At 42.1% G+C, this 24,348-nt stretch overlaps 2 protein-coding genes across 2 annotated transcripts; both read left to right on the top strand.

The window, feature by feature from the left end:
* The first annotated feature begins 8,153 nt into the window (after nt 1-8,153).
* Nucleotides 8,154-17,341, top strand: LOC108891529 (glucagon-like peptide 2 receptor). Its single transcript, XM_018688689.2, has 13 exons — nt 8,154-8,754; nt 10,663-10,759; nt 10,847-10,951; nt 11,860-11,981; nt 12,224-12,330; nt 13,100-13,256; nt 13,347-13,506; nt 14,025-14,085; nt 14,174-14,240; nt 14,611-14,699; nt 15,092-15,230; nt 15,318-15,359; nt 15,468-17,341. The coding sequence occupies exons 1-13, from the start codon at nt 8,671-8,673 to the stop codon at nt 15,831-15,833; spliced, it is 1,596 nt and encodes a 531-aa protein (XP_018544205.1). The 5' UTR covers nt 8,154-8,670; the 3' UTR covers nt 15,834-17,341.
* A 1,416-nt stretch (nt 17,342-18,757) lies between these two features.
* pts (6-pyruvoyltetrahydropterin synthase) lies at nt 18,758-21,424 on the top strand. Its single transcript, XM_018688688.2, has 6 exons — nt 18,758-18,925; nt 19,764-19,843; nt 19,927-19,949; nt 20,047-20,103; nt 20,427-20,497; nt 20,581-21,424. The coding sequence occupies exons 1-6, from the start codon at nt 18,849-18,851 to the stop codon at nt 20,702-20,704; spliced, it is 432 nt and encodes a 143-aa protein (XP_018544204.1). The 5' UTR covers nt 18,758-18,848; the 3' UTR covers nt 20,705-21,424.
* Nucleotides 21,425-24,348: the final 2,924 nt, after the last annotated feature.

The raw sequence follows: 24,348 nt of genomic DNA, 5'->3' as shown, positions 1-24,348 counted from the left end.
CGCCGTCGCTCTCTGCTCTAAACCCACCACGGTTCGACACGTTCCCCAGTCCCTGGAGTTCATTGGCCTTGGAGATGGAGGAGCCTGGAATGGCTTTAATCATCAGCGTGGATAGCAGCTGCTGAGGCCCAGTGTGCATGCCGCTGTTGGGCTTCTAGATGAGCAGGACAAGAACACCAGCATAATTATTTATGTTACAGGAATGCAGCCGTTTCATCTTAAACAGACCACGGTTACATCTATAGGCCACGTTCCGAATTTAATTGTCTCCTTCAGAATGAACTCTTTGTGTTGTGACAGTATGAGTTTACTGTCAGTACGAAACTCATAGATGGAGAATATGAAATGTTCTGGTTCAGTTTCACACAGGCTGGATCCTGCAACCCTTAATGGATAAGCAGTATAGATAATGAATGAATGCTTCCTCTAATGGGTTCAACCTGTCATCCTGATGGGGGCTGGATTAACCAAGGGTAACGCAGGCCTTGAGGAGTCAGGACCTTAGAACTCTTTCATGAGATTGTGGTAATTTAGTTAAATGCAAATGTGTTTGTTTAAACAAACAATCACTACAGGACTAAAGCACATTGTAAACTTATGTCTACTGTAACCAGGGGTTTAAAATGTTTTATATTGTTTACACTGTGCAGTTTACTAAATAAATTTGTGTTTCCTGTAGAAACAGAAACAGAAAGGAGAAACTGGATGGTCAGTTGGGGCGGTCGGTCTCCTCAGTAGGTTTATCTGAGCAGATTAATACCTGTGTTCATAGAACCTGAAATATAAGACATAATTATTGCTCAAGCAAACGTCGGACCACGATGACCTTGCACCAGCACAATCAATTCTGACCTAATGTCTTGTTTGCCCGGTGCGTGTTTGACTGTGTCCTGCTGCAGCAGTGCTGTGTTGTGTACTCACGCTCTCGTCTGAGTGTTGTTATTTCTTGCCTCGGCTGTAAGAACAAACAAAATGGAGCAACTTTCTGTGATGAAACAGGGGCCAAAGAAATGTCCTGCGATGTTGAGTGTGTGTATACAGAGCTGCCACGAGGAGCAGATAACTGCTTGAAATATTAATTATTTGATCGTTATCTGCCGGACTGAGTAAAACAATCTCAGGCTAAAAGTGCAGAAGCACGCTAATGGAGGGGGAAGAAGACACACTCCAGCAAAACTGGAATTATACAAAGCAACAGATCAGATAATAAATCACTAATATGACTGCTTAAATAATAATTCCTATGTAGAATTTTTGAATTATTTAACATTCCTCAAACCACATTACATCATGTTTTTCTCTCTTATCCAAACTAAACCTTTCACCTGCTTGTCCTCGTTATCTTTTGTCTACATAAACATGCCAGCAACTTTTCATGACCCCTCTCCTAAATATAAACTACCCAGATGAATAAACATGTTTGATTACAATCATCGGCAGTGCTAATAAATTATCATTAATGGTTTTTAATCTCCAAATGCCTTTGCTCCTTGCTTTATTCTTAAATTCATTCATGCACGACTAAATGCTGATCAGAAGTTATAGTGGAAAAGTTCTGTTGTGAATGTGACCATGTGAGGTTATTTAGGAGTCTTTGCCCTGTGTTTAGACTGTGGTGCTGAGTGTGTGTTTGGGAGAATGTAAATGGATGATAAATCTTTGGAGTCCTGGGCTGACAAACCTCTAACTCCCCCCCCCCTTCTGTTTTCCTATACTTGAGCTGATCTCTCTCCATCCCTCGTGGGGCTCCCACAAAAATGAGTGTAAATAACATGAATCTGCATCGTGCTGTATATAGATAGAACCTTTTTTAAAAGTAACTCACTGGGCAAAAAATTGAGAACAACACTTTCATATGTGACATGGAAGGAGTAAGAAGGAGAAAAAGGCGGTCGATGTGCGGGATTGGAAGCATCTTTCATTTTGCTTAATCCATGCCCAAGGACATAAAGAGCTGTTGAAAGGGAATTAGAGGGTTGAGTCCTGTGTCACAGGCCTGTTAACCTCCTCAATGGCCGATGTTATGTCTCATCACAAGAAGCCCAGCTACAATTGAAAAGCGCCTTCAGCCAGTCAGTTTGTCCATAAGTTAGAAAAAATATATTTCCTATAGATAAATAGTTTAAACCGGAGACCAGTGTATGATACTGAAACGTGACAGCAGTGGCCAATCTGTGGTGTATATTTAGATCTTCCTTGTACCTCCTGCAGTATTCTCAGCGTGGTTCATATTTACTGATCCTGTGTCACTAATGAGTCAGACCAGGAAATGTGGTGTCATGACTACCGAAGTCAAGGATTTCTTCTGTTTGTTCAGCCTTTCATCTCCATCAGCTCAGACCAGTGAAACTCACAGGCTTTATCTGTGCACTCCATGTTTCTATATAAAGCCTGAAACGTAAGCACGTGAAGGTCGTGCAGAGTGAGTTCGTATGTTCCTGTTGTGTTGAGTTTCACTTTTAAAGAAAAAAAATAATACACAAATACACGTTTTTCCCATTAAGCAATAAAACACACCTTTGATCAGGTCAGTACACTCCGGGGTTTTGCTGCTGCAGGCTGGTATGACCAGAAGCTAATTTGTTAGCAAGCTTTTAATAGAATTTGTGCAACTGATATTACTGAATTAATACTAACAGAGGAAAACACAAAAGCTGAAGCTCCACTGCAGCCGGTTGTGGACATATTTTCAGGATGTTAGTGGGACAGTCTGAGGTCCTGTTGGGGATGTGATGGATGAGGAGGCAGAGACCAACTACCTCTGACAGTCTGTGTGATTGTGATGCCTTTATTCACGGTGCAAAAGAAAAAAAAAAAATCATCGCTTCTTCATCGCGTAGTATTCGTGTTCTGTTTAATTGTACTCAGAACAAAAACAACGACTCCAAATAATAAATTGATGCCCGAATTAATCACAGGTAAAAAACAGCCCTGGTGTGAACAAAGGCCTGGGGTGGTGTTTTCAGAAGATCACACTCTGGAACCATATGTTTGTGTCTTCAGGTCCCAAAACCTTGTTGTTGTTTGAAGGAAAGGCAGCAAACGTCGTGTTAACGAGGCCTGAAGCAGCTAAATGGAATTCAGCCGTCATTCACTTTGTTATTTACACCTGTTCTTTTCCTGCTGTGGATTAAAAAGCCATGAGTGAAATGGTTTCTCCACACTCCAGACTGTTTTCCAAGTATTACCATTTATTACTAGTTTAGCAAAGAAAACATGAAATGTTTTGGGAAGATCATGGCCACTTCAGTGTCTTTCTCTTTTCCTTGGAACCAGAAAGAAAACAGTGATTTCTTTCTCGCCCAACCTTGGCCCTCGGGGTCGCTCACCACCTTGACGTGGTTCTGATGCTGTTATTTGGCGACGGAGCGATGCGGTGTTGACCGAGGCAGACCGGTGGACAGGATGTTCCTCAGTGTCCCCGGGCTCCGGGCTCTCTCTCTCTCTCTCTCTCTCTCTCTGTGGCCCTCAGCCTGTTTGTTTTTCCGGCTGAGAGCTGCCATTCGCCGTCCTCTCGCCCCCGCCATCACTCTGCCTCAGCAAGAATGTAAACATACGGAGGGGCTGTATGTGCTGTATATGCATTCGTACGTGTACACTGAACAGTCTTCACTGTACATGAATGCAGCGTCAAAAAAGCAGATGTTAAAATATGATGAACAAATTTCATCCCTCTGCACCTGCATGGAAATGGATGCTAATATCAGTAAACCAGTAATCATGTGACTGTAATATTCATGATTCTATGAAGCTGTAAGTTAATAATTCACAAGCTAACCTTAGGTATATATATATATATATATATATTCACAAATATTACCTGCCTCCTCTTGCCCCAAGGCCAGAAAATAATGAGGCAGTCTAACGCCTTTACAGCATCTTCAAACCAGGCTGATTCCTCACCCAGAAATGTTTGTACTCTTCACCTGAAAAATGGTCAAAGCTCCGACTCCCAGACACAGAGGGCAGACCTGCAGGCATCGGAGACCCAAACAGTTTACGCAGCAGCACCGCAACCTGTTTAACCTTCCACATAGCACCTGTCCTGTCCGCTAAACACTTCCTCACCCATTTGCGGGAGATCGTAAACATTTACAGCGCTGTTTACCTCGTACATGTAGGAACACCAGCACCACCCACCCCCCGGCGTTAGCTTGGGACGGGCCTGGGCTGAGGTGGAGTGGGGGGTGCAGCGAGGAGATGCCTGCAGGCATGTTAATGTGGCTGACCTCTTTCAACTTTCACTCGAGGTTCACTCCCTGAATTTATGGCTATTTGTGTGGGCTGAGGAGAAATTTATGTAACATGTTCATAACAGATGGTCACATTGATTGGTGGGGAAACAGGAGTTATTACATAATTGTTTTTCAGCGTTATGAACAGTTTCACCTGCTGGGTGATGGTCAGTGTCACCTGAACTTTAAAGGTGAAATCCAAACTGAAACGGTCATTAAAAAACAACAAGCTCTGACCCTTTCTTCTTCTTCTTCTTCTTCTTCTCCTTCTTCTTCTTCTTCTTCTTCTTCTTCTTCTCCTTCTCCTTCTTCTTCTTCTTCTTCTCCTTCTTCTTCTCCTTCGTCTTCTTCTTCTCCTTCTCCTTCTCCTTCTTCTTCTTCTTCTTCTTCTCCTTCTTCTTCTTCTCCTTCTTCTTCTTCTTCTGTGCTGACAGTCAGGAGACATGCAGGTAGAAGAGGCACTGATACCAATTACTCCACCAACAGTAACCCCCAGCAGACCAGAGTGCAGCACAGACAGAAGATAAGGAGCTTTTCACGAGTTGAGAAACTAGCTGCATAACTAGCGTTATTTATGAGCCAGGTATAATTGAATCAACACGTTTCAAACCGTCCCGTGGAGGTCGTCAGAGCACTTTCTGGGAAACAGTTAATAAAGGTCGGTAACAGCTCATTTGACAGCGACCCCTGGAATTCAGGGAGCGTCTCAAACTGATGATAGATAATCATCAGGTGAAAGTGGAATTTCCTTTAACATATTTAGCATTAGCACACAGTACAGTACAGTATGTTTTCTCAACTACACACATTTTATTTTATATTAACAGTTTAATAAATGAGGACGTATAATGTATAAAGGGGTTGTTCAGGACAAAAGCACAGAGAATTATCACCCTCTGTACAAGTAGCTCCTGAACCTAGTGGTGCATTTAGGTGTCAAATATTAGACTTATATTCATCTGCTGGACAGAGGCATTGACTTTAAATGAATGCTAATATTGCTGTTTGTCTTCTGAATGAGTAAATGTGACCGAAACAATCAGTTAATGCAGCTTTAATTACTGATAAATGAACCTAATAATGAATTTATTTCTTTTAGTATTTTATTTATTATATTTATATATTTATATTTATTTTATACGAAATTATCTCAATTATCATTCCTCATGCATCCTGGAAAATAATAAAAGTGTGTTTGCAGATCATAAAAGCTAAAAGGACATCAGAGTGTCTTGAAAAGAAAGATTAATATGAAATCAATCCGTCTCTTCATGAAGGACATAAAAGGAAAGCTGACTGGAGACGTCCTCTGGCTCGTGTTTATCTCCTGTGACAATCATGTATATACATCTTAAACCACATATTATGGGAAAACACTTGAGAATTAAAGTGTTTGGAATGAAACAAATGCAGAGGGATTAGGTCGCCTGCTCCGCTGCTCCGGTCAGAAATCTGGACGGTGAATGTGACAAAGAAAGATTGTCTCAGTCTCTCAGGAGACTCGTACAGACACTAACTCTGCAGCTGGTTAAAAATTAAATCAGACACTTCCTCTCCTCATTCCTCTGTAATGACTAAACACTTTGTTCGGGGCTTTTTGCCAAAACAGACGCTCCTTTTTACTACACAGTCACTAATTAGGTCTGCGTTTATGACAGTTTATTTATGGATGCTGTAGAAATAAAGAGCTGTGTTACCTGATCCCCACTCAGTTCATATCACTGTCCAGCCCAGTGAACTCAAGATGGCGTCACTGAGTCCAACCACAGTCGTGTGGGTGGAGCTGCAGCACTGACGCTTCTACCTTCACGAGCAGTTGTTTTTAAGTCTCACCTTTGCCGTCATATTCTGCCTAATGTTTGAAACCTAGTGCTTCTGTGATGTTACATCAGTCTTAATATGGAGCAGTGGATAAACACTGGACCAGCTGATGGCTAACGTGCTAATGAATAAATGCTCTGCCTCGTTTAGCTCCCCTTTACGCCACAGGTTTTTATTTACTGGTCGCTAACTTTGGCTAACCAACAGTCTGCTGCTGAGCAGGTGGCATGAAGTGGATTTCTCAGATATTTATTCACCAGGTTAGAGAGAGATGAAACTATGGTCAGTAAAACCAGAGCAATGAGCTGCAGAGTCTCTGTGGGTTTGTCACTCAAACCCTCTCACATCACAGTGATCAGTGCTTTAAAGATGATTCAAACTGACCTGAGGCTTTTATGTTTTAATCTAATCAGGCTCTGATGAGTGTTTGTTGAGTCGTTTTTCCGCAGCAGAACATGAACCCTGGGAGAGGTTTCGACCATTAAAACCCATTATGTGGGTTCCACTCAGTTGCCTCCTCTTCAGCCTCTTCAGTCCGGCTTTAAATGAGAATCCAACCACACCAGCACCCTGAGGCCATGTCTGCTTCAAACTGCTTTACTGCCATTTAAATCTTTTTAAATTTTTGATAAATGTATTTTCCCTCTGCTCATCTGTTAGTCAGACACAGTGTGGACGTATGGCCCTGTCGTACTGTGACATTTCACTTCTATATCATAGAAACCACAGTCACAAATAATGGTGTGACTGCTGCACTATAGGCTCCTGAAATATAATAATATTTCATATATTTCCTCTGCAAAGGATCCAGACCACAGAGACATTTGAAAGCTACATCACCCTGTAATAAAAACACAATTACAGTTCTACATGATGAATCACTGAGGTTTGTTCCCTCACTTGAAAACAGATATCTCCTCATTTCACCTTCCTCTTTGTATTGGCAATAATAAGGATGAATGTGGAGTTCAAGTTATTTAATATAGTGAATATTAGCTCCTGTTTGCTCTTCACTGTGTTGGTGTTTTCCCCTGCACACAGCTCCACTGTAAATCTGACTTGAAGCTGATTGTGTGTAATGTTAAACCTGCTCTGCATCAAATGTACGGCTGCACACGGCGGAAAATTTACAGTAAATATCCAGAAAACTTTCCAGAAACTTTCAATGGGAGGTTAAGCTGTAGAATTTTGGAAATATTAAATTAGAAATTTGCGGTAATTTACAACTACAGCAACTCTACAACTCTGCAACTAATACACATTTTAAAAATTGACATTTTTGACTTTTATTTATTTTTGTGTTGAACTTTAATCAATTTTTTAATTGAACAACAATAAACAAATAAACATGATGTTAGTTAGCTTACATCTGATTTAGCGGCTAGCTAGCTGCTGATTAAACACATTTTGATTCATTTTTTGCTCGTTAAACTTCACAGATCAAATATATTTACCACAGTAATCTGATCCAAAGTGAGCTGTTCAACTGAATTTATATTAAATCTGTTTGTTTTAAGATTATACTGTAAGATGTGTTTCTCCCTGTTATAGGTTAACCTGCAGTTTAGCAGATTAATTCCACGTATTCAGTCAGTTAATGCAGCTTTAGTGGTTTCAGCAGCAGCAGCAGTAAAAACTCTTCCCATCTTTCTAAGATACTTTAAATTAAAGATGTACGATGAGACCGGCTCCACGCAGACCACGAGGTCTGTGCAGACAGCTTTGGCTCTCTGCTCTCCCATTTGCTCTCATGTGTTTGGCTTCAGTGCTGTTAGTTTACACTAGATCCCCATTAGTGTCAGAGATGCTGGGTGATGCCCAGTTACTGTGTGAGATAGCTAAACAGAGGGGAGGGCTCGGTGTCTTCCCTCTCTGTCTACAGTACAGGTGGTATTTGCTGCTGTTTGTGTGTGTGTGTGTGAAGTTTTTAACATGTGCACTTGTGTCTAAATGTGTGTGTGTGCTCACAGTGGCTGCTGGTACATTAGCCCGTGTGCCTGTTTGCTCCTGTGTGATCAGTTTCCTGCACAACAAAGTTAGTCCAGTTATGTGGCTGGCGCTCCCCTGGGCCTTATCTTGATTGGTTAGGGGAGGACGGGGTGGGAGAGGCGATCTGTTGGTGAGGATCCACAGACGCTCTCAGTCGCACTGTGTCTATAGAGAGCGCAGAACGATCCACCTCCTTCACAGCCTGAAAGGTCTTAATGGGCAGGAGGACTGGTGCAGCAGATGAGGACTTCTTCACTGAGGATAACTCACTTGAAGTCGCTTGAAAGAAGCAGAAAGTACTCTGGAACTGTGGAAGATTGTTCGAAAAGTCAACACACTTCTGAGGAATTACGAGGAAAATTGAGGAAACTGTCGGATCCCGACTACGGCGAGCATCTCACACCGAGAAGAACCTTCTGTTCCTGCGAATGATTTGCTAAATTCATCCAGTAAGTTCTGAATAAACCTTCCAGAGAGGAGGTCAAGCTCGAGCCCACCGTACCTGCCGAGCTGAGGCGAGCAGGAGCTGAAGCAGGGGATGAGTGTGAGGCCTGGTGAGTCCAGGGGGTGAGGAATGAGGGGGAGGACCGGCTGAAAATTGCTTTCAATGTAAACACATAGCATCATGCCAACCCTGCTGCCAAGCTGGCACAACAGGACCTGGACCAGACTCCTGCTCTTAGTCCTGCTCGTTATCTTCAGCCACCAGGTAAGTGCACACACACACACACATATGCAGCGTCTCTCAATTAACTAACATTCAGTCTTTGCTTTATGAAGCATTTGTTGTCAAAGCTCGGTCACAGCTTGAGCTCTCTACATGTTCAAAATCCCCTTTTTAAATCTTAACGTGTCCTTTTTTATATAAAGTTTGGGCCTCAGGAGGTTTCACTGCTGCTGCAGTATCTCTGCCCAAACCACTGCCTGAAAATACCATTTTGGTGACATGCTCGAAAAACAACATGGTATCTGTTTTGGAAATCAGATGAGAGGAATGTTTTTCTCAGGGGGTAAAAAAGATAAAAAAAAAAGCAGAGAAGCACTTAAAATATAAGACAAATAAGATCAGAGAGCTCTCAGGACTATAATACATGGAATTATTCAGGAAGTTAAGATCCTGCTGCTGTATTTGAAGCAGGTTTAGTCCCATCGGAGACAACAGAGGAGACGGGGAGACAGCAGCTCTTGTCCTCCCTTCACTGGTGATACCGCTCTGGACGGGGTCTTGACAGGACAGGCCCCAGTGAATTGAAACGTCCTCTGTCAGGAGAAATCTCGGTGGCACAGGTGGCGGCGGAGCCACCAGGCAGTCAGACGGACACAAAGAGGCTGCTGCTTCCTCACTGAGGTGTGAAGATTGGAAAGCCTCTGCCCTCACCCCCGACACTGAATTATGAATAGCAGAGTTGGCAGCTGTGGTCTGCTGTTTGCTCCTCAACTAGAGGAAATGTTAATTTGTCTCACTAACGACAGCAAATTAGGGAAGAATCTTAACTTATTATGGAGCGTTAATGAACACGAAAGCTGTCAAATATAATAACCTTTAGTCCGGGACACACCCACTCATCATGTTTCTATCCTTTAAAAACTTCAGCAATAAACAGAGAGGAGTGTTTGCATCGCTGCAGGCAGGACGCTAATGCAGAGCTGATAAATGACTCACATCAATTACAGATTACACACAGGTGGAAACGTTCCCCCAGGAACACGAGGTGGTCCTGATTAAATACTCCCACCATGTGGGTGAATGTTAATACTGCAACATCCACAGGCTGCAGACACACACTGTAAGGTCCAGTTTTACTCAGACAAACTTAAAAAACTGAGTCATAAATTGTGTTATTACATTCACAGTCGTATTCATGAAGATAAGTTCCCCCTGCACCCATTCTTGCACCTCTGCCATGATAAATTACATACAGCATTATAAGTTGACTCTGTAATTGGCAACTTGACAAAACTACAAAACTGTAAATGATTAAAATTAATGAAGTTCACTCAGTGAGTTTTAGATTCACTTCTAAATCATTAAAACTGCACTCGTCAGCGTTTATTATGTATGATGTGAAAAGTGTTGCTCATGCACAGAGAATTAAAACCTGATTCTGTTTCATTTCCCTTTCAGCTTTGGTTTGGTTTTATAGTCGAAAACTTTAATATTCATCTCTCACATCAACCTCAGATCCAGGTTAAAGTCTAAATGTCCTGCAACATAAAGCTGCATTAATCAAAATGAATCAAGTGACTAAAATACACTGATTGTAGTGATGAACCTAATACCAGACAAACAAACTTAGCTGGTGAACACAGAGGAGCATTTAGCAGCTGGAAAACATCGAAACTTGATTTAGAGGTGACGTGGTTCAGTTCTGGCCAGAAACAGGACTCAGAATGAAAGCTAATGTTGCTCTGTGTCTGCAGGTCAGGCAGGTGTGATCATACTGGATTTTACAGTGTGGGAAGTGTTGATCCAAAGTGCTATAAATTCATTAGTTTCATTAATCAAATGATTGCTTTGTTGATTTTGTATTTATTAATAATTCACGCTCTTAGGTTTGACCTTTAAGATTACTCAGACATGATGATGGAATGAATAATTTTCTCTCACTTTGGGAAGGCGAGCGGCTCAGTGCTTGAGAGTCTGATCGCCAAACGGACTGAATACTGGGAGAACTGCAACAGAACTCTGACGACAGCTGCACTCTCAAAAACTGGTGAGCCCTCTGCCAAATGTTAATTATCTATTCGTATCGATCCGTCTGTCTACCTATGAAATCCTCAGACTTGACTTTTCATCGCAGGAAACTACTGTAAAGGAGCATTCGACACGTTTGTGTGTTGGCCATATTCGTCTCCAGGGAACGTGTCGGTCCCCTGTCCGTCTTACTTACCGTGGATCAGTGGAGGTAACGTTACATTTTACCAGTTCACTTCAAAAGCAACTCATGTCATAAATAGAAAATCTCACTGTAGCTTTGACCTTATTTCATGAATGGACCTTTGTGCTTCTCAGTCTTTCTTTGTCACTGCATTTACTTCCAGTGACTCACAGGACAGACTGTTACAGTGGCTAGTCACAAGATTATCAGTTTAACAGTGTAGTTAAAGGTTTCAACGCTTAATTACACAGTCACACTTTAACTCAACCACTTAGGTCCAGACTGAAATATCTGTGATGAGTCTACTGACTTTGATGAAGCCAAAACATCTCTACTGCCCCCTGGTGGCGGGCTGCAGTATAGGTCACAAACCCCGCCCCCTCCATGTTAGCATGTTAGCATGTTAGCAGAGGGAACATGGGCCAACATCAAATACATTTTTTATTTGTTCAATGCTTTGGTTTATGACCAAATATATTAAAAAATCTAATCAGCCTCAGCTGCGCTTTTTGTTCAGTGCTGTTAAACTGTTATATTAGCATGCTAACATGCTAAACTAAGGTGGTATGATAAAACATTCCTTCTACATGATGTTTCAGTAGGTGCCAACTGCAGACCCCAGATCTGTAAACCAGCTGGAAGAGAGCAGGGATCCACAGTTAACAGATTTTGTGGTGTTAGTTTTATCAGCGTGAGGTTGTTAGCATCCTGATGTAGCATTTAGTTCAAAGCACTAATGTCATGGTAACTTTGTAGGCACTCACAGCTCTGTTGGTAGAAAAAAACATAGATGTTCAATTTGGGTTTTGACTGTACAGTGAAAAAAAAAACAACCTTCCTAGCTCTAGTTAAAGTGATTACTTCCCCAGCCTCAGTCGGCCAGCCGATCCTCTGACATAACCATGCATATCAATGTTTTTTTCAATTACCTGCAGACGGCTCCAGAAGGGCACACCGAGAATGCCTAGAAAATGGGAGATGGCGGCAGAGGGAGAATTCCTCTGAGCCCTGGAGAGATGACTCTGAATGTCAGGAGCATCAATACTTTAAAGACAAGGTGAGGAGGAAGGTGTGAAAAAAAGGTTAAGTGTTGGAGCTGAAAGCCAGAATTTGTGGTTTTTCTTCCATCCTTTGTCTAAGAGTAAAAGACTTATGATATCCATTCCACAAAAACCATCAGGGAGTGTTTTCTGGACAGCTGTCCTAGAACGTCTGTCTTTATTTGAAATCTCTGAGGAGATGTTGTGATTTCTCCATCCATTTCCTGGTGTGTGTGTGTGTGTGTGTGTGTTTGTGCAGGAGGATGAAATGATTCGCCAGACAGCCCTCAGGCTCATCTCTGTCATTGGCTACTCCCTGTCTCTGACCTCCCTCACTCTGGCCACTCTCCTGATGGGCATGTTGAGGTCAGTGGCCGTGGGTAGAAGGATGCTGCAGTCAGAACACTGTGTATGAAGAGAGGGTTTTTAAAGGGCAGTTACGGTTTATTATAACTTTGGTATCTTTTCTGTAGCAGTCAGATGATTATATGTTTACGATGGAAGGTTGTTCCACTTGTAACGATGACAGTGGCTGCAGTCGAATAGTCCTTTTAGCTTAGGAAGGTTCTGAACTGAGTGAGATGACCCTGAAGTATCTCAGTGCTCCAAAAATTTTCTTACTTGACAAACTTATAAAAAGGTCAAAGCGCCCAGAACAGGAAACTAGATAATTCACTCTAATTCTTTTTTTTTTTTATCATTACTTTAATGGCTTCCTTTCATGTTATTATAATATTAATGTTGGACAGGAAACTTTATTGAACTGTAGCCAACAGCACTGAGTTTGTCACTGTACATCTTCCTTGTGTTATAAATAAAGTTTGTTTAAAAAAACACCTTGTGTAAGTGCAGATGTGGATCAGTTCTCCTTCACGTCTTTTCCAAACGAGGAAAGGAGATTTTTTTGACTATTCGACCACAGACAATCACATCTTTTAGCTTAAAGACAGCTTAAAACATATTTACAGGAGGATCAATCATTAAAAATAACATTAGAAAACCCAAGACGCATCTCCATGTAGATGCATATACAGCACATGGATCATTTGTCTTCGGCCTCAGTAATTCTTTTACAGTTGTACAGGAACTATGGATCAATGCCTTCCTCCCAGTTGTTCCTGTATCTGTTTACCAGGAAGCTCCACTGCACCAGAAACTACATCCACATGAATCTGTTTGTGTCGTTCATCCTGAGAGCCATGGCTGTCATTTCAAAGGAAATCATATTATACATCATGTACTCCAACCTGCCCAAGGACGACCCCGGATGGAACTCCTACTCAAGCTCTGCGGTAGAAAAATCACCGCCTTGTTATTCACGTATCATCAGATACTTTATGTTGTGAAACGCCTGTGAATGACCTGAACATGTTCCTCAACAGATAGCCCTGATGTGCAAATTCTCCAAAGTGTGCATGGAATACTTTGTGGCCTGTAACTACTTCTGGCTCTTGGTGGAGGCCATTTTCCTCCACACACTGCTCTTCACCGCTGTGCTGACCAAGAGACGACTGCTGAAGAAATACATGCTGCTGGGATGGGGTGAGCTGTGAATGGCAGCTGACTTGACATTTCAGAGCTAAATTCAACCATATAAGTTCCTTTTTCTATAAAGAAATCCACCAACATGAACATGAAGTAAAACAAAACCCCAATTTCAGTCTGGTCTTAAGCTAATTAAGGAACATGCAGATGGACAGAGCTCACTGTGCATCCAAATGTTCAAGGATGTAGGTTAATTTTCTCTTTGTCAGCAGAAAACACACATTGTTTTCTATGTTTTTACATTTGTAGTTTGTTAAAGAACACACACATTAATTAAATACACAGAATTAATGTAGAGAGTCAGAAAAAAGAAGATTTAGCACATTTACGACCTTCAGCGTCGGACAGTCAGGAGCCTCCACAGCTCTGGTCCAATCCAGGAACAATATATGTTAAGTTTTACAAAAACATTTTCTATCAGAGGAAAATTAACGAGTCAGTGCTGATCTACTGATGGTGTTAATGTTACATTTAGCAGCTTTAACTTTAATCTCCTGCTTTTATTACATTTTCAGGAACTCCCGTCTTGTTTGTGACGCCGTGGACAGTGGTCAAGATTATATATGAAAACACAGAGTGAGTGTTTCATTACGTTCTCTACAAGAAATGAATTACTTCAAACATTCTCCGTCGTTGGACTTTGAAAACTTCTTTTGTTCCCCAGATGCTGGTCGATCGTGAACAGATGGTTCTGGTGGATAATAAGAGGCCCGATTACTTTATCAGTGCTGGTGAGTGAACTTTCTGAATCAATCCTTGAAAGCCTTTCTTAGAAGTTACAGTACAGTTATTCAACCTGGTGTCCACGTTACTCACAGACGCATCATGTTACTCCTGCATGTGAGGCTTCCTCTGTTCCTCTGGTGCCAGATGTCGTGTAAATTTCACTGATTTCATACTGAGTTAAACAGCTCCTGTCTTGTGAGGGCATGTGATATTGAATAGTGAAGTCGTCACAAGCATGACTGATTTCTCAGCACAGAGATACACTGATGGGTCATTTTCAGATGCACTTTTCCATGTAAATTTAATCTAATCAACCTTTAAATCACCGGGTTTTAGATCCATTTCCTTTAAATCTACACCTGATGTGTATTGCAGGTCATTTTCTTCATATTCATCAAGATCCTGATGCTGCTGTTGTCCAAGCTGAAAGCAGATCAGGTGAAATTTACAGACTACAGATACAGGTATCTTCTCCTGCCACGACTCACTGTCGTAACTTTGTCTAAATCCAAATGTCAGCAAACAGGTCTGACCTTGACAGCTATTTCCTAAGTGGTGTCTTTAAACAGTACAGTAGGTCCCTGGTTTAACATTTAAATGTTAATCGCTCCCATATACAGCACTGTTTCAAATGTCACCCCCATAAGCTCTGGCCTCTTTTCTCTACCATAAATGTCACTGTGGGAGGGAAGCTAACGCTCACATTTACAAAACTCTGCACTCTCCTCTAGTTTGTCCTTTGCTCTTGTGCCAATATAAGATTTACAGCCTTTCTCTGGCCTCCACTCTCGCTCATTAAGAACAGGAACCATACAGTAATTATGGACCGCAGTGTGTTTTTCTTTATGCCGCTCAGTTTGGCCAGAGCAACACTGGTCCTGATCCCTCTGCTGGGAATCCATGAGGTGGTCTTTACTGTGCTGATAGATGAATGTGTGGAGGGCAGCAGCCGCTACGCCAGGAACTTCATCAACCTCACCCTCAGCTCTTTCCAGGTGAAGTTACTCACATACCTGACAAGACACTGCTTTTGGTCTGGACCCACATCAACCCTGATTTGTAACGTGTAGCCTGTTTTTCAGGGGTTCTTGGTAGCTGTGCTGTACTGTTTTGCTAATGGAGAGGTATGTATCTGACCTTTGTTTTATCAGCGTTGTTTTTACTGTGAAATGGAAGCTTCAGATGCCAATTCTCATTTTGTTGTGTTGTGTAATTATATTTTTTGTATGTAGGTCCAAGCTGAGCTGAAGAAGCGCTGGCAGCTTTTCCTGTTCACCAACCACTTCCAGGTCAGGGGCTGTTTTCGGGGAGCGCCTCTCAAGCACCTGTGGAAGTGCACCCGAGGGCGCAGTCCCCAGTGTTCTCGGCAGAGCGACTCCTACGACGAGGGGGGCACCTCCACAACTCACCCGCACCTGCTCCAGGTGGCTGTGCATGGAGGGAGTGGAGTGCTTGGACTCGGAGAGGTTAAAGGTCAAGGACTGAAGGGCTGCGACGCAGGGCTTGACTTTCTCACCAGGAAGAGTCTGTCGAGCAGTGACGGAGAGATGACGCTCGGGGAGACGATGGAGGAGATTCTGGAGGAGAGCGAGTTCTGATCCCGGTTAGCCTTTTAGCGCTCAGTCACCTAACACTGTGGGAGAGTGAAACCCATTCTTCCAAGACTGGATTACCAGCCAGGTAAAGATGGTAACTGGGTGTGTATTCACAAATAAAGCTGCCTCAAACCAGTTCACACACAGACGAGCTGGTCACACCTGAAAGTTCATCCACACATTTGGGTGAAACAGGCAGCGATAGAGGCTTGGTGAAGTGCTGACTGCAGGGCTGGATGATGAACTACTGTAGCTGGTGAGCTAAGGGCTAACATGGTAGCAAACTGTTTACTTCCCCTCAGCATTTTATCCTCATGACTCTACATCATTTAATTCCAGAGTAATCTACTGGCAGGCTTGTTAGCTTGGTCATTTTGTTTTTATTTATGAGCTGTATTTGTACCATCAAATCCTGTCTCATAACTGCCTAAAAATCTTGCCTTTATTGTGCAGCAGCTGAGGAGGATTAGTGTGAATGGATGTAAATGAAAGTTTCCTCCAGTTTCTCTGCGGAGTCAGTGTTCAGGAACGTTCACCAAAGCTGAATTTGTCATGACATACTGCAAGGAAATACACTGGTGGTGGTGATGCTATTGAAGTGATTTGATTCTGCAGGGAAGCTTCCATTTTAATGCTGATGTGACCAAACCTTAAGGCCTCTGGATCTCTGTGCATGTGTCGTCCACTGAGTGCACTGTACTGAACAGTCATATGAAGTTGTTCAATATCATCACTTCTTTAATTTGCTGTATTTCCTGTTGAATCATGACAGCAAAAGAATCGATCTCGGGCACAAACCAGCGGGTTGTAGTTACGGTGAGAAAGGCAGTGTAATTGCACTGCTTTCCTGCAGACATCCTGGGCTGTCCAAGACGTTTAAGTTCCCATTTAGTGAGATGTTTGATGGGAACTTGGAGACTAGGGCTGAACGATTATAGGAAAATATCTAATTGCGATTTTTCTGACAGATATTGGAATTTGATTTGCAGTAGTAAAAGTGCATGTAAAACGTGTGATGGAGCATTACTATTTACTGCTCTATGTACCAATCCAGGGATGAAGAATTGAAGTGTTTCTTTTTGCTGCCAATCATCTACAGAGGCTTTATCCAGACGTTATAAACAGTTATCTTTGACTTCTGTACAGTTACAGCATTAACTTACAATACATTCTTATAGCAGCCACATAATGCACAGCAATGTTAAGCATTTAAGGTTTGTGGTTTATTTACATTGAAAAATATATCATCTTCCTATGCCAGGCCAGTTATAAATATCCATATGAAACAACATCTGGATTGAAATGTGCATATAAATACCATGTATTTGTTGTCTGAATGTGAATAATGAGGCTCTATGTGCAGCAGGTTTTACAGGCTTTATATTTTTTTTATTCTTATGATGCTTTAAATGTATCAGAGGCATTGTTGTACAGTTAAAACCATCACATCATTTGTACATGTAGTCTCACAACAATGCATGTGCACAAATAAAACAAGAGTTCACCTGTTAGGATCATCTTCTTAATCTGCTCCTCATCATCAGTTTACAGCCTCTAAGCTTTCTATATATATTTATTACACCCACTGGCCTGATGGAACAGCTTTAAACATCCAACAAAAACCTTTTTCCAGGTGGAGATGTGATGAGTCCAGATGGATCTCCTGGAGTCTGAACGCATCTGATCATAAAGTGAATGTTCGGTCTGTGTAAACCTCTGTCTTTAAACAGCAGGGGTAGAAATGTAGGACGATTTGTTAGCAGGATTAAGGTTGGTGGCACTTGAGTTACTCTGGCCGAACAAAGGGCCACTCAGGCCCCTCAAATGTCCCACTGATGTGACATTAGGCCTTAAATGAAGCATGGAAGTGTCTCATTAGCACAAAACATCCTGGATACTTTCAAGGTTTCAAAAAAGGATAATGGGAGGAAAAGTGCAGCGGCAGCTGTTCCCTCTGCTTCGCCTGTAAAGGAGCATTACAGTAAAATATTTTATACTTAGGCTGACTGTGTCTGACCTGTTCTTCCAGTAGTTTTCCCTTGTTCTGTTTTATTTTACTCTTACTTGTTTAAACCTAAGTGAAGGTAGAAGTCCACGCCTTTGGCCACCACTACATGATGTTAATATTCCTACAGACCAGCTCTTAATTACTTTGCTCTCAAAATCCAATTTGCACCAAACACAGTCACACAGCAGCGTCTCTGCCCTCCACATCCCACTGACTCCACATTGCTCCTTGCAGCTATATTTTCCCCATTTTTTTCAGTTGATTGATCGCTCGCCATGACCACCTGATGTACCTTCACTACGCCAGCGGCACACACACACACACACACACACACACACACACAGAACTGAAAACCACATTCATCATAGTTTATCACACCATAAACAAGCAGCACAATTACGTCTTCTAAAATGGCCTCCTGTTCATTCAGCTGAGAACAGAGAAAACACCGACAACAACAACAACTCCCAAAACAACAGAACAGATGCTGCTGCAACAATAACACACACACACACACACACACACACACACACACACCACAACCTTTTACATGTCTGAGTCCAGGAGCCAGTCGTCTCTCAGACTCACTCAAACACTGTTTCTATGAAACTTTCATGTATTAATGAATGGTTTTCTTCTGTGGACTTGATCAGGCTGATTATACAGACGAACAGAGGGTAAACCTGATGTTCAGGATTAAACTCAGAGGTTTTAGAAATCATTTGACTCCTGCATGTGATACAGTATCTGATGGTAACTCCACTTTTTGCGCTCAGAAGTTTGAAAAGGTTCATTAATTGATGATAATTCAATTATAACATTTAGTACATGAACAGCCTTGAGCTCAGCCTGAGGGTCTGGATGAGCATCCTGACCATGTGAGCTGTTTACGCCCTGATTTCAGCCAATCACGGAGCAGTGTGAGTCACGGGGCCGGAGCTTTTTATCCCCCGTCTTTCCGGTCTCTGAGCTCGGTATTCCTCCCACCGTTCCTCGCTCAGGTACCGACCATGGCTGGATCCTCCGCGGAGCGCATCGGATACCTCACCCGGGTCCAGAGCTTCAGCGCCTGTCACCGCCTCCACAGGTTCACACCGTTCACACCGAGTCACGACGGAGCAGATTTTAGTTTCAGTTTTATCACACCGGGTCAAACAGCTGAGGTTTGAATGTTAGAAAATGCTGCAGCAGTTTCCACATGACTGAGAGACAGAACCGATTACTGTGATTACTGCACAGACCAGGAGAGAAACCTGTGAGATTAGCATCATTATCCTGGGATTTGTAGTTTATCTGAAGCAGCGGAAAGACCCGTCAAACAAGCAACTGGTGCTGCCTTCACGTGCTGTCGGCAGCATCGTAAAAACGAGGGTTGTAGCCATGTACAGGAAAATATGGAGCACAGATTGATGCTGCACCGTCTGATCGTTCAGATAAAGTAGCAGCGACCAATAAGAACCTTTTATTATATTCATTTTGTTTGTTCGGACAGTAGACCGATGTAAACCTGTCATGCTGAGATACACATTACTACTCACTTTATCACCAGTCTCTCTGCGCTGCCTGGTCTCTAAACTAAAACAGTAACATTCATTTTAATGGCTGCAGCTAATAATTATTTTCACCATCAGTTATTTTTTTGGATTAATTGTTTGAAAAATACTCACCAGTGTCTTCAGATGTTCGGTTTTTGTTGACAAGTTAAAAACATGTCCTCAGATCTGAGCAGCTGAAACCAGAGACAAAATCAAAATACTGATCGTTCTGCTTCTAGACCTTTTCCTGCACGATTTTTAGTCAAAAGTACGAGAGTACCTGATGTACCTGAAGGCAGCACATGTCAATAAACCCCTGGCACATTTTTCCTGTTTGATTAGTGGATGAAAACAAACACTGACACACATGTTCCCTCACATCTGTCTCAGCGTTCACCTGAGTGACGAGGAGAATAAGGAAGTCTACGGGAAATGCAACAATCCCAATGGTCACGGACACAACTACAAAGGTTTGTCAGCGTTACTGTGTGAAGTATTGTACAGCTGCTGTTTCTGTGCCTCTCGTTCATTCACTGCTCTGATCTGTTCACAGTGGAGGTCACAGTCCGAGGAAAGGTGAGTGTGAAGCACAAACCCAGAGACCTTTACACCATCTCTCTCTCACACACACACAAACAAACAGATGTTTAACCTTGATCCTGTGTGTCCACAGATCGATGGTGTGACCGGCATGGTCATGAACCTGACGGACCTGAAGCAATGCATCGAGGTAGGAGCATCTCGACAGCACAAAGAGGAGCTTTAACAGAAACGACGTTTTTACCTTGTTCAGACATGTTTTAGTTCCACACTGAAACCCGACGAGATTCAAGACACAGGTTTTTGCTGTTTGTTGTTGATGTTTAATAAGTTCCATCATCTGGACCACAGCTTAGAAACACGTTCCTCCACACAGAGTATCTACACCAGAGCAGCTCTCAACATTTGAATATATCCTGAAGATATATCCACACATTATGTCTGTTAAATTATTGATCAAAATTCCCTGCACATCTGCTGCATTTGTTCACTGATCCTGTTCCTGTCCTGCAGGACGTCATCATGACTCCACTGGACCATAAAAACCTGGATAAGGACGTCCCGTACTTTGCCAACGTTGTCAGGTGAATATCCCTCTGGGCTGCAGTTTCTACTCGTTATACGAGTGCGTTTGTTTTCAAATCCCTTTTTTCTCTCTGTCCATCAGCACGACGGAGAACCTGGCTGTTTACATTTGGGACAACATGGTGAAGGTGACGCCGCCCAACCTGCTCTACGAGATTAAGATTCATGAGACAGATAAGAACATTATCACCTATCGAGGAGAGTAGACGCCTCAGTGTTGACATGATGTGATGTCTGGATGTTTAGAAGTGCCTTTAATCGCTGTTTGTTCAGTCACTGCAGACTCTGGTTAGTTGGACTGATGCAGGTTTTGAAGGGTGATAGATGATATTTTAGGGCTGATAAAGATACTGTTGCACTAAAGATTTATTAATCTTGTATTCTTGTTAAAGTGGACAATCTTGTTTTTGTTTGGTCTTCTGACACCTTAAAATACAGTGACGTCTAGTTTCCGCCATGAAACACCACAAACATTTGTTTACAGGTTGGAACCAAAGAGCAGTTTGTTTTCCTTCCTTGTATTTTATTGGAATCATTTTCAAAAGTCCAAAGAAATAAAAAAAACCCTCTGCCTTCCTGTCCTGTTAATGATTTTACAACCATCAGATTTATGGAGTGACTCCCTGAAGCAAACCTACAATAATTCATACGTTTATGCTCAGAAACACATTTTCATCCAGATTTTTTCTGTGTTCTCTAAATGGACTATTCTACTTTCAATGTCTGTCTGTCGATTAATTGGGCAAATATCATCTCACCTCTGGATGAAGTCAGAACTGTGTGTTTGTGTAGATGTTTATGCTCAGATCACATCCTGCTCAACAGTGACACCTAGTGGTAAAAACTGTACATGTCTCCTCTTGTTGCTGTGAGTGATGATGCTGTGAAGAAACTTTCTTACAATAAAATCAAAATATGTGAGTTAATGACTTGTTAGTTTTATTTCTGTATCAGGTCATTTAGATGAATCATCTCTTCATCACATCAACACACAAACACGTCTGTTATTGTTTAATATTTCAACTTAATTAAACATGTATGTTACTTTTTATTATTTATTTGCCTATATCAGCATGAACTGATGCCTAAAAATGAGAGATCCATGATAACTAGAGGTTAGGCCACTGGACCTTTGGACCTGGATATTTTTAAAAAGGTTGGTGCAATTTAGTTTTTTTTAAAGTCGTCTTTTTCTCTTTTTTTCCACCAAATGTTTTCACCCATGTCTGTTTGTTTGTTTGTTTGTTTGTTTGTTTGTCATCAGAGTTACTTAAAAAGTACCAAACCGATTTGCACCAAAGTTGGTGAAGGGATGAGACATGGACCAGAGAAGAAGCCGTTAAATTTTGTGAGTTGCAGATCCAGGACTTTATTATACAATGACAGTTGGACCTTGTCAGAGGAGTGTGTTATTTTAGATTTCACATGATCTAAAGATTCACAACAGCAGCTAAATGATTGGTCAGAAGTACTGAGTATGTTCAGCCACTAGAGGGCGATGTCTTACCTCTACAGAGTGAGAGACTCAGCGTTATTTAGAAAACGATATTGTGTGTCTACACATTTCCAGTCAGGTTAAAGAGACTCTCAGCAGCAACACAGACACAACAGATAATATCACAGTCTTTGTTTGTGTTGTTTTCCATTTGTCCCAGCTGTTTCCACACACACACACACACACACACACACACACTCACTCTGCTCTGCAGAAACAGATCCACATGATTGATGGAGATAATTCTCACTGCAATGTAAAGCAGGCAGATACTCTGTCTTCCAGACATAGGATAACACAGCAGCCTGATTCATTACCCACGGTTCAGTGTAACTCTGCTGCGTCTCTGTGGGGTTTGAAAAACTCCACTGACAAATCACAACGTAAACACAAGTTCTCAGCCTTAGAATAATATGAAATTCAGCTCACCACGACCTCTTGACCTTCACAGCCTGTCACTGTTTCACTGTTAAACTCCTGAGAAATGTTCTTTGGTGAGCTTTAATGATGCTGGAAGGTGGATATTGTTACTTTCAGACAGAGTTAGCTGTCTCCTTCTGTCCGTGCTTTATGCTAAGCTAACCTGAATAGCTGCTGGCTGTAAGGAGAACAGGGAGTTCTGCTGCAGCTTCATCTGTTTCCAGGCTTCTTCAACAGGATCCTTCATCAGATAATAAAGTTTGTGCTGCAGTAGCTTCATATTTCACCACAGTGGAGACCCTCACCTCTGCCTGATGTGCTGTAGTGTGATCCCTTTAATGCCTTTGTGGAATTAGACCACAACATATGTGAAATGTCACTGGATGCACTTACATGACTGATAACAAGGGGGGCCCTCTCTTTTGTGCCAGAGTTGTAATCTTTATGTCAGGATTCAGCTGCCAGCTCCAACCTTTAATTAATCAAATTCCATAAACATGTGTCATGCACAGGCAGACGAGCCGACACCAACAAGCCGGAGCAAGACAGAGCGAGTGGAGATAAGCCTGTGCAGCTCTGATTCCAGATCAGAATCTTCTCTTCTTCACCGTCTCTCCCTCGGATGCCATTAAAGGTGAGCCGATCTCAGATCTGAACCCAGGTCAGCTATGCAGACAGACTCCTCACAGTAGATACACAACAAATCAGCCTCTATAATTACGCTCTGATAGAAGGCAGCTGGATTACTGCAATTAACAGGTAAAAGCCAGTGATTATCCTGCTGCTTCGTGGAAAAGGATTTTTCGCTGCACTTTATGATCCTGAATAAAGTCTGCTTTTATGTCCTGACAGGGGCAAAGCTGTGCTGTACTGTTGTGTGTATTTAGCCCACAGCAGAGTCAGATTACATCCCCTAATTGTCTTGGCAAATATCACCACAGGTACAGCTTTATCTCAGACACAGTACACTTCCTGTGTGTTTGCTTTAGCGTAGCTTCACAGGTTTACGTGTTTTTATTTTTGCTCATGGTGGTGGTGTGCTCTGTGAAAAGGGTTTGATTAATATTAGCTCTTTCATTAGGTCATTAGTTGCTGAGGCGAAACTGTCAGCACTTTTTCCAGGACTGATGTTTGAATAGAAGGTCGGAGTGTGTAGCTGTTCATAATTTAAAGCTGCATTAACTGATCTCAGGCCTCTCTCTGAAAAAACACTAAATGATGTGACTTTAAATATTTACATTAAACTCCATAGTAAAGAAAGATTCATGGTAAAGCTGCACTAATCTCTTTTTTCTGGCAGTGTGAAGGCAGAACTCTGATCGAGCCAAAAATCACACACTTAACACATTATGTCCTGATGATGCTGACGGCTAACATGTTAGTTACTCATTCCAAAAGACACAGAGCAACGTTAGCGTGTTTCAGACCGCCTGGTGAATGAGTCCATGTTCACTATGTTCACCAGCTGGTGGCTAACGTCGGTCTGCTCTGTGACGGTGGGAGGGAAGCGACTCGTGGAGCTGCAGAACTTTTCTCGCTGTAAAAAGAAGAGAAGAAGAGAAGAGGCTTAAAGGCTTCTTAGAGCTGCAGAGGTGGGAGAGCTCCATCAAAGGGTGACACATTCAGTCATTTGATCCATTGCTAATTAAAAAAAACCTCGTCAGGGTGAATAACGTGGCTGAGAGCCAGTAACAGCAAACCTCTGGGCAGACCTGACGTATGTGTGCTGAGAGTTTTAATAAGAAAAGTCAATCAATACATGGAACTGGAGCCATTGCCCAATAAATTACTGTTGATCCTCTACAAGACAATGTCCACGTACAAACTGGTGAAAGCTGCAGAGTTGATTTCATCTGAACCAGATCTCTTTAAACCTAAACTGAAACAACTAAACTGTACACTCAGGTAAAGAGTAAATTGACTTTGACGTACAGT

This window comes from Lates calcarifer, linkage group LG23 (genome assembly GCF_001640805.2).
Source record: "Lates calcarifer isolate ASB-BC8 linkage group LG23, TLL_Latcal_v3, whole genome shotgun sequence".
Taxonomy (NCBI): Eukaryota; Metazoa; Chordata; class Actinopteri; family Centropomidae; genus Lates; species Lates calcarifer.
The sequence above is the reverse complement of the archived record's forward strand: the minus strand, read 5'-3'. Positions and strand labels throughout refer to the sequence as shown.

Excerpts from the sequence above, each read along its gene's own strand:
- LOC108891529 (XM_018688689.2), top strand. The coding sequence starts at position 8,671 with ATGCCAACCCTGCTGCCAAGCTGGCACAACAGGACCTGGACCAGACTC. Across the intron at positions 14,241-14,610 it reads CGATTACTTTATCAGTGCTG|GTCATTTTCTTCATATTCAT; the intron begins GTGAGTGAACTT and ends TGTGTATTGCAG. Across the intron at positions 15,231-15,317 it reads TCACCCTCAGCTCTTTCCAG|GGGTTCTTGGTAGCTGTGCT; the intron begins GTGAAGTTACTC and ends CCTGTTTTTCAG.
- pts (XM_018688688.2), top strand. The coding sequence starts at position 18,849 with ATGGCTGGATCCTCCGCGGAGCGCATCGGATACCTCACCCGGGTCCAG. Across the intron at positions 18,926-19,763 it reads GCCTGTCACCGCCTCCACAG|CGTTCACCTGAGTGACGAGG; the intron begins GTTCACACCGTT and ends CATCTGTCTCAG. Across the intron at positions 20,104-20,426 it reads ACCTGAAGCAATGCATCGAG|GACGTCATCATGACTCCACT; the intron begins GTAGGAGCATCT and ends CCTGTCCTGCAG.